General features: G+C 40.3%; 1 protein-coding gene across 2 annotated transcripts in view; it reads left to right on the forward strand.

Annotated features, from left to right (window-relative positions):
- SENP6 (SUMO specific peptidase 6) overlaps positions 1-15842 on the forward strand; it is an 80749-nt gene that overhangs the window by 16153 nt on the left and 48754 nt on the right. The window contains exons 2-9 of one of the 2 annotated variants that reach the window (XM_063443005.1): positions 5751-5844; positions 6429-6486; positions 7380-7507; positions 7810-7914; positions 9894-9914; positions 10111-10181; positions 11509-11654; positions 11874-12252. In XM_063443005.1, the coding sequence (XP_063299075.1) occupies positions 5751-5844; positions 6429-6486; positions 7380-7507; positions 7810-7914; positions 9894-9914; positions 10111-10181; positions 11509-11654; positions 11874-12252 (1002 nt within the window). The remainder of the gene's footprint in view (positions 1-5750; positions 5845-6428; positions 6487-7379; positions 7508-7809; positions 7915-9893; positions 9915-10110; positions 10182-11508; positions 11655-11873; positions 12253-15842) is intronic. The other variant, XM_063443006.1, reaches the window with a different exon arrangement.

The raw sequence follows: 15842 nt of genomic DNA on the forward strand, positions 1-15842 counted from the left end.
GTCTGTGTAGTGAAGTGTAAATACCGTAACTGAATGCAGCAAAATGGTTGATTATTGATGTATTGTTGTAAGTGTTGGGGAAACAAGTGCATACACATCCCCTGTGGTGGCAATATATGTAGTTTTCATCTTACTGCTTATGCAGCCAACAGGCATAATAAACCCTTGTACACTATAATAACATGTCATCTTTCATTTTAATGGAATGTTGGCATCACAGTGAATGTATAAAGTTTGATATATTGGAAGTAGGATCCAGTTTGTTACACTTGAAGAAAACTCATATTCGTTTTGTCTGAGAGGTTGTGGGAAATATTTGTCATTTGTCCTTCCATATGTATTCGTTTAGTGTTCTGTTAGTATATGCAAAATAACATTCGAGTAAGGCATTGGGTTAAACTTTAAGATGACAAATGTTGAAATATCTGTACCTCTAGGGTGAGTGTTAAGGAGGTGAAGTAGAAACCGGATGGGGGAGCAGTGGGAGGAACAACCATGCTTCCTCTTGCAGGCTCTAACTGGGCAATTCTCTATAAGTGCCAGCGTGCTGTGCACCCTGACTAGGATGTATTTTATGCACAGAACTGACATTTGGGTACCCGTAGCTCTTTCATGACTGCCAAAGTCATGTGTGCAAGGAGTGCAACTAGCCTCTGGCACACAAGTGCAAATAATCCTGCTTGTGCAGCGTTTCAGATGCAATTCAAATGACTGAATATTGAAGTGGTCATGTTGGTTGAGCTAATCCTAACTGTAATCTTATTGTTGTAAGTTTAATCAGATACCTATAACAGTAGACTGATTTTTATAAATGTGTTTTAACAGTTCTAATATATAGAGCTTTTATCCAGAGCGATTTACACATTTTTAAGATTTTTGAAATGTATCATAGGTAGGTTTAAAGACTTAGAATTATATAATATGTGAACTTTTCTTTTGTGCATAAACCTAACTGTATAGAACTTATTTTTATTTTATTTTATTTTACAAAATGGTGATGAAACACTTAAAGGATGGCCCAGGGTACCATAACAGCTTAATTTCAATTAAGTTCTTATGGTGCCAGGAGGTGCGGGGCGCAGGCAATCCTGAAGGGATAAACAAATAGTTTTACCAAAAATTCTTCAATCTGGTGCTCGATTGTTCTGACCGTTCAGCCCATCAGTAGCTCCCCACAGTTCAGCTGGCTCCCTGGACTGCCTCGCACCATAACAACTTTGTACTGATAATGCGGTCGTGAGTGGATTTTTTTAAAGTGATCATCTTCAGTGAGGCAAAATATGATCAGTTACATAGTTTAAACAGTAATTTATTTTTTAAAATTATAAAATTAAAAAGACTACTGTCCAATCTTTATTTACACATCTTTTCATGCTGTTGATCAAAAAGACAATTAGGAATATGAGGGGATTTATAGGAAATATTTTTTCAGATGTGAATTATTGAGAAGGTTATGGGATGGTTGGCCAGTAATAGCTGGTGATTTCAACTAAGGCAGTTGTGTGTGTGTGTGTGTGTGTGTGTGTTACCCACACAAAGATAATTTTTTACTGCATCTAATTGCACCATCATATACCTCATTGACATTTATATGATCCATCTCCTCCACTGTTGCTCACTGCCAACAATGAGGAGGGAGAAAGACTGGGAGATGCTGTATTCTTTAAAGGACCACTATAGTGCCAGGAAAACATACTCGTTTTCCTGGCACTATAGTGCCCTGAGGGTGCCCCCACCCTCAGGGACCCCCTCCCGCCGGGCTCTGGGGAGAGGAAAGGGGTTAAAACTTACCTTTCTCCAATGCCGGGCGGGGAGCTCTCCACATCCTCTCCGCCTCCGATCCTCCCATTCGGCTGAATGCGCACGCGCGGCAAGAGCTGCGCGCGCATTCAGCCGGTCTCATAGGAAAGCATTATCAATGCTTTCCTATGGACGCTTGTGTGCTCTCACTGTGATTTTCACAGTGAGAATCACGCAAGCGCCTCTAGCGGCTGTCAGTGAGACAGCCACTAGAGGATTTGAGGGCTGGATTAACCCATTTATAAACATAGCAGTTTCTCTGAAACTGCTATGTTTATAAAAAAATGGGTTAACCCTAGCTGGACCTGGCACCCAGACCACTTCATTAAGCTGAAGTGGTCTGGGTGCCTATAGTGGTCCTTTAAGCCAGTGCTCCCCAACCTTTTTATCGCCGCGGACCGGTAAACATTTGATAATTTTTCCGTGGCCCACTTGTTTTGAATTAATAAGACAAAAAAAAAAAACAGTCACATATATTAAAAAAACACGCAGACACATACATAGTCAGAAAATCACAAACACAGTCACATAAAGACATAGACTCAAAATTGTGTGTATGTGTGTGTGAGCGGTGCAGTGTGTATGTGAGGGTGGCAGTGTGTGTGAGAGTTGCAGTGTGTGTGTGTTTGGGGCGATGTGTGTATGGGGGGCAGTGTTTGCGGGGCAGTGTGTGTAGTGTGTGTATGGGGCAGTGTTTGGGGGCAGTGTGTGTAGTGTGTGTATGGGGCAGTGTTTGTGGGGCAGTGTGTGTAGTGTGTGTATGGGGGCAGTGTTTGCAGTGTGTGTATGGGGCAGTGTTTGGGGGCAGTGTGTGTATGGGTGCAGTGTGTGTATGGGGCAGTGTGTGTAGTGTGTGTATGGGGGCAGTGTTTGCGGGGCAGTGTGTGTAGTGTGTGTATGGGGCAGTGTTTGTGGGGCTGGGTGTGTATGGGGCAGTGTTTGTGGGGCTGTGTGTGTATGGGGCAGTGTTTGTGGGGCAGTGTGTGTAGTGTGTGTATGGGGCAGTGTTTGTGGGGCTGTGTGTGTAGTGTGTGTATGGGGCAGTGTTTGTGGGGCAGTGTGTGTAGTGTGTGTATGGGGCAGTGTTTGGGGGCAGTGTGTGTAGTGTGTGTATGGGGGCTGTGTGTGTAGTGTGTGTATGGGGCAGTGTGTGTATGGGGGCAGTGTGTGTAGTGTGTGTATGGGGCAGTGTTTGTGGGGCTGTGTGTGTAGTGTGTGTATGGGGCAGTGTTTGTGGGGCAGTGTGTGTAGTGTGTGTATGGGGCAGTGTTTGTGGGGCAGTGTGTGTAGGGCTGTGTGTGTAGTGTGTGTATGGGGCAGTGTTTGTGGGGCAGTGTGTGTAGTGTGTGTATGGGGCAGTGTTTGTGGGGCAGTGTGTGTAGGGCTGTGTGTGTAGTGTGTGTATGGGGCAGTGTGTGTATGGGGGCAGTGTGTGTATGGGGAGTAAGGAGGGTAGGGAGGCTTTTTTTAATTTATTTAATTAAAAATAATATATTGATGTCCCCCCTCCCTTCTTACCTTTACTGGGAGGAGGGGGGACATTTCTTAGTCCCTGGTGGTCCGGTGGGGATTCCCTGGTGGTCCCAGTGGTGGTGAGATGAACTCTAGCCCAGTTACAGGGCTAGAGTTCACTCTCGCGAGATTTGGAGCGTTGCCGTGGTTACCGCGGCAACGCTCCAAATCTCGCGAGAGGAGGACCCGGAGGAGCTGCAGGTAAGAGCTCCCGGGTCCTCTCTCACTCCCTCCCCTGCAGGCTGTCAGCAATGTGCCTGCAGACCGGGGAGGGAGATCTCTGATCTCCCCTCCGGTCCGCAGGCACATTGCAGGGCTGGCACTTGGGCAATGCCAGCCCTGCATTAGCCGGCAGGCTCGCACACCCCTGGGCGGCCCGGTACCGTTTGATCCACGGACCGGTACCGGTCCGCGGCCCGGGGGTTGGGGAACACTGCTTTAAGCTATCTTGGACAATTTCCATGATCACCTCTCTCCACCATGGCATCCTTACAGTATCAGGAGGAAGTAATGTCAAGCCAAGCAATAAAGGAAGGGAGATGTGAGACTGAGGAATGTGTGTGCAATGCCTCTGTTTTTCCATTTGGATTTAATTTGCAAAAATGCAGATTTTAGTGAATAAACCTATAAATATCTCAAAGCTAGCTTTTGTGCTTCACATTGTTGTAATAGTCTTTAATGTCTTTCAGCTACACTGTATGTTCCAAAAATCTTTGCAAGCCATCAAATGAGAAGCAAAAAAGTACCCCAAAACTCATCAAATGGGAACATTATTTTTACTATTGTTTCTGTCAGAATCCTGTTTGTAAACATTATGTCTTTAGTACATACAAATCCAATTTTTCAGTTAGTGGAGCCCATGTTTCTTTTAAACTTGTAAATTGTCAGAAAAACCATTGTATTCACAGTTGGAAAAGTTCTTGAGCCGAGTGCTTGTGGTAGCCATCTGCTTCTTACAATTCATTTTTTTTCTTCTTAAATGTTCTGCACTACTTACCTGGCCTGGTTGGGGCAGCAGCTTTATTATCTCGTTGTTATTCTTTTACTTGCTAACTTGCTTTTGTTTTCTGTCTGGCTCAACTTTTATTGGGTTTGTTTTGTTTTTCTCCTCATAGAGATGCATTAATTCAGTGCATGTTTATGGGGGAGCATTCAGCATCTCATACCTCTGAACATTTGTCTACTGGAAGTCTGGACGGGTGGGTGGAGTTCCTAAGGTTGCACAGCTAGTGTCGTGAGCAGAGTCACTAGCAACACACACAATACGCGGGACTGCCCAGAAAAGGGGCAGTCATCCAAAAGAGGGCAGGCCAACCCAAGATGGGGCAAGCCTGCCATCTGACAGGCAACTTGGCCCCCAGCAGTGGGCTTTAGTTCCCTGGTTTCCCATCTCTGGGGACACCAGGAAACTGTCCTGAGGCAGCACAGCGCGAAACACAGCACAAGTGCGTCTAATGATACACTCATGCTGTGCTGCCTAGGACAGTTTTTCAGTGTCCCCAGATACATTTTTCTTAGTACATTTGGATCTGATTTGTACTTTAACATGAAGACTAAATAGTTTAGATTTTATTTTTAGAACCTAGTCATGGCACTTTAAAATCTTGGGCTAATCTTTTAATTGCTGCTTGTCTTAGGTGTTAATGGGGTTGTTTTGTTTTTGTTTTTTTTCCTCTAGATTACAGAAATACAAGGTGATAAGTTGCATGCTAATTTAAAGGAAGTTCCAGTATGCTAACTGGAACTTGCAGAAGAGGCATTTTTTAGTGGAGTGCTCCATTCAGCTTGCTGAAGTTCTTTGTGTCTGGAGTCTCCTATTTGTGACATTTTATAAACTCGCCCCTTCCTTGTGAGCTATACTACAGCTCATTGAGAAGCATTGAAAGTAGCGATCATATGTGTGTGTGTGTGTGTGTCTCCAGCATAGAGGCCTCTCAATGGTGTATTCCCTGGCACAGAAAGTGGGGAGGACTTGGAAAGGCTGCAGACAACAGATCTGCAGCTTCTGCAAGTTTGTTTTTGGTTTCCTCCTCATATCCTCAAAAAAAAAAACATGCAGAAAATAAACATCCATGTTTTATTTGGGTTATATCTACAGAATTGGTAAAAATAAAATAGAAAAATAGTGTGTTCTTTTAAATGTTTGAACCATATCATATCCTGTGGACATTGCCGATCTGCCTGTTATACATTACTTCCTGCTAATTATAAACATGATATACACAGAGTTTGAGTTGTATGTTACCGGCCTGTTCAAACTTTTTGAGCCATCATTGGCAGAGCTGTGAGGAAACTGTCAGAACTATGAGCTATGTATATAATGTTCAGCATTGCTTGGAATTTCAGTCCCCCTCCTTTCCTCCTGTACTTTTGTGTTGGATACCTTGTCTGCATTCTGGTGCAATTGAACTCAAGATTAGTGGTTCCTATCATTTCAGCGCTGGATAGAGTGCAGTCCAAGAAAGATGGAGGCTTTAAGAATAGCTGGACATATGACAATTCAGAAGAAAATGAAATTGACGTTGAAAAAGAGTAAGTCCATCTCACCTCTTACTATTTTTGGGGATTAGAAGTAGTATTTGTTAGAGCAGTTTTATTTTTGTATTTTTTCATTTTATATTATAGTACCAGTTTATTAATTTTGTACATGCGTTCAAGCAGCACAAACTTCCTCATTGAAGGTGGCAAAGTCAGCATTCCTGCATCAGAATGTATTATTGACTTTCCATAGACAGCACATGTGCTGTGGTTGCTATGTTTGGGAGAGCAGAAAGACCACTTGTGGGAAGGCTAATGGTAAACGAAATCTTCTCACATGATAAGAAGTAGGTGCCGATGTAAAATATGTAGAGGAGTCCATAGTTTTGTGAGAACTTCAGTAAATCACTGTTTCACACTTTTGTGAATGCACAAGACTACAAAAATGTTTTAGCTCTTGGTAGCTTCACCTCTGAAGAACTGTAGAGTGGAACAATTCAGCTGACATTTCACGTGTACAAGATAAAACCACCCGTTTTTTTTCTTTTTAAATAATACTCATGTGCATATAATGCCAAATTAATCTGCCTTTTCCTAATCTAGTATTTTTTTTTTGTCCTTATTTGTGTTATCTGCAGCGAGGCGAAACTGCTCACTGTAGAGGAAAACGATGGTGTTGACTTTCCTGAACACAGGGTGAGTGACCTAATCATTTCCAGTGACTGCACAGATTGTGTATTGAACACCAATGTGTATCTAAAGTTGTCAATGTGTTACATAGAAATTGTTCATTGCCAAGCAGTAGAAGTACTGTTATCCCTTTTATCTTGCAGTACTGCAACAGCAGTTACTGCAATTGTGACTTAATGAAACTGAATACAATTTTTTTTAATTATTATTTTTTTTTTATATGTAATAGAAATGTTTTATCTGGAAAGCAAGAGTACATTTATTACGTTGTGTTAAATTATTAAAGGTTTCTTTCAAAAGAAGTTTAAAGAGTTACTCTTAAATCAATAATGTGTGTTTCAGATCATCACGATCTGTTTAAACTATTTGGGGTTAAGCATAGTAATCATAATAACTTTAACCTCTGCGATTAGAGTTGCAGTAGTAAAGCTTCGACATAAATGGTTTCATGCGCAAGTGTTTGGATTCAAATATAGCTGCGCTTTCAAAGAGGTAAGAGCGAATTTTTATAACTACTCATTGCATCTATGCAGTGCACCATCTGGGTAGGAAAGAGAGCAGCCTTTCAGTGCTATAATTCAAATGAACAGGAACACAAAGTAACAGACGGTGGTTGTGTATGACTGCATAAGGCTGCCTGAAATACTGAGAGGTAGGCAAGAGCACACTGTGTTATCTTGATTAAACGAGCCATTTAAACACCTACACACACTTTCTTTTGTTAATATTTTGTTGGCAGATATTTGCTCTTCCTTGCATCTGTGGTGCTTTATTTTACTCTGATGGTAAACAAGACCTGGAAGTTCTTATTTCATATTTGATCAAACCGTGACCTGCACGTTAAATTCATGTGTGCTTGTTTCTGTCTAATTAGCAGTATGCTGTCTATTTTTGTGCAGTCCAGGCATTTCCGGACTCTTGGAGACTCCGTTAGAACATATGAGAGGAGGGGAGGAACATTGCATCCGCGACAACTACGAGGCAATGCAATTGGAGCCAACATGTTGGGAGCAAGCAAGAAACTTGTGTATAGTTTATTTATCAACTATCGATACATGTCAATTGTCATATAAACGCTGCATCAATTATTCATCATACCCATAGCAAATTTTATAATCTTAAAATAATAATATACCTGCCAATAATAATTTTATACCTGGGAAGCATTCACTTTGGTGCAAATATATTAGCGAAATGTGCTTTTCAGCTTTTGTCTCCTTTTTAAATTACAAAACAAATAACCTTTTAGAATCCGTTCTATAAATGTTTTTTTTTTTTTTTATAAATATATTTTAATATATTCTGCAAAAAAAAATTCTACCTTTTCAGAGAAAATGTTCAAAACTTTGCTTATAGTCCTGGAACAAGAGTGCAAGGAAGAATATTTCATCACACGAGCATCCAGCAGTCATCTGTAAAAACTGCTGCTCAAAGGTATAATATACAGGCCTCAGTCTTGAGTGTTCCACTGGTCCCTTTCAGAATGTAAAAGTTGATGTTCTCTCTACTTAATAAAGCCTATGTGTTGTTCTTCACTCAGATTCTAAATGATGTCCGTGCAGGAAGGCACAGTGAAAGAAAGGAGGGTTAAAAAAAAAAAAAAAAAGTACTTAATTGTATCTATTCTTTTTCTTCCTTTTTTTCTATTTCCCTTTTTTTCTATGTGTGTCTGGGAGGTGCGGTGTGTGTTTGTGTGCACGCCGAGAGAGAGGTGTGCAGTTTGTGTGTGTGTGTGTGTGTGTGTGTGGGGGGGGGGGGGGGGTAGTGTGTGTTAGGAGGCAGTCTGTGTCTCTGTGTGTGTTAGGAGGCAGTCTGTGTCTCTGTGTGTGTTAAGGGGCAGTCTGTGTTTGTGTGTGAAGGGTGCATAGGGTCTGTGCTGTGTGTAGGTGGGTGAGATGTGAAAATCTATCTTAATGTCTTCACCTCCCTTCTTCTTACCTTTTACCAGGGAGGGGGGATATAATACTGCAAGCCCTGGTGGTCCAGTGGTGGCATGTTCACTTTAGCGTGCAGCTCCTCTATCTGCAGGCTGACTCTCCTGTCCTCCTGCGAGCACAGCACTGTACTGTGGTAACACATGGCAATGCTCCGACCAGCCTGCTCGCGTGAGGAACACAGAGCATGCCAGGCCCTTCCCTCCCTCTGCTGGAACCAAGTGCTTTGATTTCCTTACCAAGGCTGGCTCGGCATGGGCTGGCAGGGGAGATTAAATGATCTCCACTGCCGGCCTTGGTCCACGGCCATCGAGGCCCACTGGGCGTTTTCTGCAGAACCCATCACCCCCCACCTGAAATCCCAACCCGCCCACTAGTGGGCAGTAGGGACCAGGTTGGCTACCCATGGTCTAGGGTGAAACCCTTTCAAGACTGATCACTATGAATTTAGTTATAAGTAGATGCACTGTCTTGCTGACCATATATGGGAATTATATTTGCTGATTAATCTATTCAAAATGCAACCATTTAAAGAAAATAGGAATTTTATATATTTATTTTACTGGCCATACATAAACTGGCAATCTTTTTTTGTTTTTGTTTTTAGTTTTTGCTTGGGGTGAAAACTGTTACCAATGAGGGAAATTGATTACTTTTAGATACATAAATATAAGACATCAGGGTATGATTCATAACATTTGTGCTTACAGTCCTCTCTATTCAAGTTTGTATTTTGAACATTTAAGCTTTGCTCATGCGGTGTATGTTGGTGCTGTGTAAATAATGATAATATAAATAAAGGCAGTACTCCCTTTTGCAAGAATACATTAACGATAGGAAATAATGTTGTGCATCATCTTGTTTCAATTTGGACTTTGGGAAGTTTACCTTGTGCAAAGTAACTCACGAAATCATGTTTCCGCAACTATCTTGGAGCTCCCAGCTTGTCATGCAAATGTGCTCATTTGCACATAACGGTGGGAACTCTAGGTTCATTGTGAAAATATGATTTGTTGAGTTTCTCCCCCTAGGGGAACGTTTCAAAGTCCAACTTAGGATATGCAGGTTGTGCACAACAGTATTTTTTTTTCTATTTGCACTGTGGGAAGTTTTGATCATGTTTTGATTTACCAGAAACTTTTTTTACAGTAGTTATTCACAGTGTACTTAACAAGATTTGCAGTGACATGGCATAGTATGCAAACCAGATTGGTTTACCACAACATTTAAGCCTTATATTTTGGAGCTACATGGTTATTTTTTTTATATGGTGTGTTTTATGGGAAATGGAGTTCACAAAATCTTCAGTGCTAAAACTTGGATATAAATCTGTGTGTGTGTGTGTGTATATATATAGATGTATGTATGTGTATGTATACACACACACACACACACACACACACATTGAATACAATTACAATAACCATGCAAATGAGGTGTGTTTCTTACACTCTTTCTCTATCTTTTCCGTGTTTTAAGCGTTCTGGACAGAAGGGAAAGGTAAGGGTGCATTCTAAAGTGATAGCTCTTTTTTTATTTTTACCTTCAATTCAAGAATTTATAGAAATCCCCCACCCCCCAAAAAAATTGTTCAGTTTAGTTATTGTGACATTTTTGCTTTTTTAAAATTTTTATTTTTTTGTTACCAAAGTCTCATGGATATGTAAATTTAGTTTTTTTTTCCCCCCCCCCAAAGGAAGGAATATCCACCACATGTTCCAAAGGTAGAAATTGATGCTAGCAGAGTGCCCCCCTTTCAAAGATCAGGTGAGAAACTACAATATATGTAAGAAATAATTGGTACCTGTGTTATTGTTAATGGAACACTCCAGACCCCTAGAGCACTTTAGTTTCCTGAAGTGCTTTATGTGTGAAGAGTGTGTCCTGTTTGTAAGATAAAAAAAAAAAGTGCTGATTTCAATAGATATTACAGGTTATACAGGTTAATGTATTTCTTCTGGTGAGTATAATCGGTACCTTAAGACTTTTTGCAGTAAACACTATTTTTGGAGAGAGGCTGGATAAATATGAGTAAAGTGCATGTGTTGAATACAGAGATGAGGGAAGCAAAGAGGGAGCAATGAAGATGGTGTCAGCAGGTACAGGTAAGTAAAAGGGTAGAGAGATTATAATAACGAGGAAAGTGAAAAATAGAAGTGTGGAGAATAGGTGCTGTGTTTTTAAGATATGTAGAATTGAGCTGTGAGAATTGTAGGGGAGGTCAGGAGGGCAAAGGGTTAAAAGGTATTGTGAGTTAACTTATTTTAGGTGTGGAGGGCTTGGTGGACATGATTGGTTTGTCAGGTAATTTGCGCTATCTATAAATGTAATGCTAAGAACATGTTAACATTGGGTATTTCTAAACTCGGGACAAAATTTAGAAACTATTTACACAGGTGTTTTTTGGCAGTTGTAGATGCGTAATAGATTTTGGGGGTCAAAGTTAGAAAGTTTTGTGTTTTTAAATTTCAGAATATTTTATAATTTCTTTTTATAGTACATTATATGATATGGTGAAAATAATGGTATCTTTAGAAAGATCAATTAATGGCAGGAAAAACTGTTTATAATATTTGTGGGTACAGTAAATGAGTAAGAGAAAAATTACAGCTAAACACAAACACAGCAGAAATGTAAAAACAGCCCTGGTCCTTAATGGTAAGAAAATTGAAAAGTGGGCTGGTCACTAAGGGGTTACATGCATCCATGTTTGCTTTAAAGATAAATATACCAAACAGTAATTTATTTTGTATTTGTATTGTAGCAGTAGTTTCCCTTTAATATACTAGAAATAAAATATGAATTTGTATTTACGGTAATCATAAAATATATATGATGTCAGTAAAGTATTGAAAAGCAAATTTGGATTTTCTGTTAACATAAAAAAAATAAGCAAGCAAAGGCTAAGCAAAGTAGAGCACATATGAGAAGACATTTGCAACCTTGATAGCCAGAGAACCTAGTGTGTAGTTTATAGAAATTAGGACAGATAAACATTAGATAAATCCTTTAAATATTGTGCTGGTCTAAATATATGGTTTTATCTTAAATTGCAAATATATAATGATGTTTTACATTCTTCTGTATTATTCAGCCAACTTGCAAGATGGAAGGTGTGACTCTGATATGGAGTTTGAGTCTGAAGTAAAGCGAAAAGTGCAACAGAAACGTCGTAGCAGTTCACATGAAACTGATTTATTGATACATCAATCAGCGCAAAAATGCTTAGGCCACAGAGAGGTATTGTACATAGGGATTTCCTTTTGGTATATACTTATATTGCTCCCTGGGCTGTCTCTTATATACAGGCTTGATGTAATGTGTTTGACATGCAAATCTATAACACATAGGATAAAGCAACTTTGCGTTAACCTATTGGGTGTTTCCTTATAAATGCCTTTTTATCAGTTTGCAGTTATTTTGTTAAATTATCGTTCACACTTGAACTTATCTCTCCAGGATTTGGAACACTCACAAAATTGCACATCCTGTGTGAAAGAGAATAAAACAAAGGCAAAATGCCCAAGCTGTAAAGATTCACAAAGACTTTGCAAATCAGCTGCATCTATGGCAGAATCGTCTTTACTGTCAAGGCCATCTATCCATCAACATACATCCGGAGAAAAGTCTATAAACGCTGGATTAAGTGCTAAGAATTTTTACAGCTCTGCTGCTAACATCAGGCCTCAAATTGACATTATTTTGAAAAATGATTCTGTGAGGGTTACGCAGTGCACACCAAATGGCAAAATTGGACTTTCTGCAGATTTAAATACAGCCAAAGGTACGAGAATGATAAAGCTAAGGGGTGCAAGATCATCAGAACCAAGTGACCCAAGTAAGTAATACAATTTAAATGTTTCTTTAACACTTAAAGAGCTGTATGTCTTTTGTATATGATGCTCCATGACTTGTTAAACTTGTATATTTTGTGTGCCAGTTAAATGTTTGTGCTAAAATGTTGTGTTATTGCAATCATGTGTAGAACTTCTCAAAACTCCATGTGGCTAAGTGTCATGAGAAATCTAGTGTAACCAAAACTGGCCCTGGGAATCTCCTACCTGGTGTTTCTTGTTGATGTCTCCATTGAATTTATATAATGGATTTTTAGCTGTCTTTATTATTTTCCATACTGAAACTGCAGTATTGTGTTTGTAACTTCACATAAGATGCACCTGTAAAATAAACAATGTATACAACTGCATTTGTGAATACCAATTACATGTCACAAAATCAAATGTTATGCAATCATTATGGTACCTTGTAATGATGAGCAAACCTATATTACAAAGTAAGAACACGCTGGAATGGGTATATAACACCAGTGTTTTATCAAAGTGGTCCCATAAGGGGCACAAGAAATATAAATATAAACAGAGAAAAACAAGTAGCAAGAGAGGTGAGCACGGACAACAGCTTAATTAGCCTGCCCTTCGGTGGGTCCCCGCTCAGATCTCAAGCTGGTTTTAGCTCAACTTGTGCCATTACAGAAAGAACATATCTGACACATATCAGACTGGTCCCACCCGTACGGGTAGTCCAGATCCGAAATACCAGCAAGCTCCCTCTGCACGAGAGATACAGCAACCCTAGATGATCGTTTCAACCTTGTGAGGTATAGGCAATATCCCTCTAGGCACTGTTAGCAGGGGTTCCACGTCTGGATTGCCCGTTAAACTTAAGTAGAGAAAAACAAGTAGCAACAACAACTTGCTGGCATTTCGCATCTGGACTGCTCGTACGGTCTCATATACTTCAGATTAGGGATGCACCAAAATGAAAATTCTGGGCCAAAATCGAAAATAAGGATGCCCTTGGCCGAAAACTGAAAATTCCTTTTTTTTTTTTTTTTTTTCCCCAAATGATTTTAAAGTTTTTTTGTTTTTGTTTTTTTGTTTTTGTTTTCTATAATTTTATTAGACTTGTTTTTTTTTTTTTTTTTGGAATTCTTTTTTTTTTGTTTTTGAGTGCATAGAGAAAAAACGGTTACAAATGCGTTTGACATGCCCCAACAGCATGTGCTCACTATTTAACAGTTAACATCGGTAAACTGAGGCATGGCATGGGAATAAAATGCACATTTTTATATATTATGACATGAAGGCTAGTTGTGACTATAAATGGTTATGAGTTGAGAAAAGTAAATGTAAAGAATGACTTAATATGTAAGTGGTTAGCATGATACACGGATTATACCTGTTTGATTTTATGTATAGTAAGATGCCTGTCAGGTACAGCTGTCTAAGTATTAACAAACTATACGCTGTCATATGCAAGAAAATCTTAGTACGTTAATCAAGATAAAACAATGTTTCTACGATGTCTACATGTTAGTTGCATCGCTTAATGTAAGATTGCTATGTCTGAAAAAAATATGGAGAACAAAGAATAAAAAGGTTCTGGTAATAGCCAGCGGTTGTACTTTAACAATAAACTATAGCACGCTTGTAATTGCTGACGTGGTGTGAGTTAACAGGCTACAACTTTAAATCAGCTATGCCCTTAGAGAGAGGCACTGGTTATATAGGCTCAAAATGGGGGCGTTATGCCCAGAAGTAATGATCTTCAATTCCAAACTACAGAGTGGGAGACTAAAATGCACAAGCTTAGTACTCTTCTGTGGTAGGTGTGGTGAAACCTCTACCCGGTTTCTGCTGCTTGTGAGTCTCTGTAATGCGTCCATGTCTGGGGTATGTGCTCTGGCTCCCCGCTTAGCCGATGCCTGTCATGGGTACCCCGCAGTTTTGGAGCATGGCAGGGCCTTGTGGATCTCCGTGTCCAGACGTTGTTAAAAGCAGCTGGCTTCCATGCAGCATCTGTAGCTGGCGTTGCGATCCTCTGGACCCCGGTGACCAAGGTGCGTCCGGCTGGCTCGGCAGTTAGGCTCCGCCTTAATTAGACTTTTTAATGAATTTAATCTAATATCAAAAACCTCCCTTATCTTTTAGTTGTCCCCCCCTTAATGTTTCTCTATCCCACCTCTAGTGTTCCTCTTCCCTCCCTCTTTTTTTGTGTTCTTTCTCCCTGTCCTCCCCTGTCCCGTAGTGTTCTTTTCTCCCCTCCCCTGTGCCATAGTGTTCTTTTCTCCCCTTCAGCAGCAGAAATTTAGGTTCATCCCTACTTCAGATATGTTCTCTCTGTAATGGTACAAGATGAGCTAAAACCAGCTTGAGATCTGAGCGGGGACCCACTAAACGGCAGGCTAATTGAGCTGTTGTCCGGTGTCACCATTGTTTTTCTCTCTATAAATATAAGTATACAGATATCGGTGTCAACATTTTCTCGTGATGATTTGCATGTTGACACAGGCAAGTTTCCATAATGACTACCATATGCATGTGCAGCAGCCCTTCCTGCTATTATTCCATGTTTAACACACAAACAATAGGTGGAGCAAGTTAGGCAAAATAAAAATATACTTCTCTCTCTCCTTACTTTGTAACTGTAAAGATAGAGAGGTACCTAATAGTGCAGATATCTTAATACATAATAGGAAAAGGCAATATGACTAAAAACACACTCACAAAGAGAGCCATATGCTAGACCTGGCTCTGGTGTGAATCTCCTTAGGATCTCTTTAGGGTGATCCAAACTCCCTTAGTCGAAGCTCTGGAGTAGTAAAGGTATTCCTTCCCAAGAATAGGCAGCAGAGATGAAAATCCTTTCCAAAATAAATGTATTGGTAAATACACAGGATAAAATATTATATGGAATAGTAACAAAAAGTCTACTAATGTGCAAATGATTGCCAAAAAGCATTTAGCCGAAAAGTGGCTATTCACTTACCCGGTCGCCGGCCATCCCTTGCCGGTGATCGCGCTGGGGGAATCACCTGGCATCCCAGGGAGTCACCCTGCATTCCGATCCGGCCCTCTGTTCCTATTGCAAAGTACCGAACGGTACAACGTTCGTATGAACTGAAGAATAGAAGAAGGTAGGTCGGCGGCTTCAGCGGTGTCCGTGAGAAAATAGTGCCTGTTTTTAGATCTATGAAATTGATAACGAACACCCCCTGGGCATTTGCATGTCCAATATGGCCGCCACCACCTGTTTGTTCATGCGAACGACGACCACCCAGCTGACATTTGACAATTAGGAAGTGTCTGCGGTTAACCACAACGTTCTAATGAGGCCAAGAGGTTAACGGGCAGCACACTTCCATGCTGGGTGGCCGGCCGTTCGGCAGTTCATTTGGTAAAACGGGGAATAACATAGGGGCTGTATGGACAAGGAAATAGCTGAACAAACAGACGAACCAAGAGGGAATAAAAGTAGTTTAAAGACAGAAAGGTCTGTCACATAGTGATATAGAAAGTATTACACAAAAAGTCATGTTAGCCCTTTTGGAATAGTCAGAGTATGTAATAATAGGGCTTCTAACAGACTAGTAGCCAGCTTTTATAACTAGAATATGACATTCTCTCCCAA

This window comes from Pelobates fuscus, chromosome 2, assembly GCF_036172605.1.
Source record: "Pelobates fuscus isolate aPelFus1 chromosome 2, aPelFus1.pri, whole genome shotgun sequence".
Taxonomy (NCBI): domain Eukaryota; kingdom Metazoa; phylum Chordata; class Amphibia; order Anura; family Pelobatidae; genus Pelobates; species Pelobates fuscus.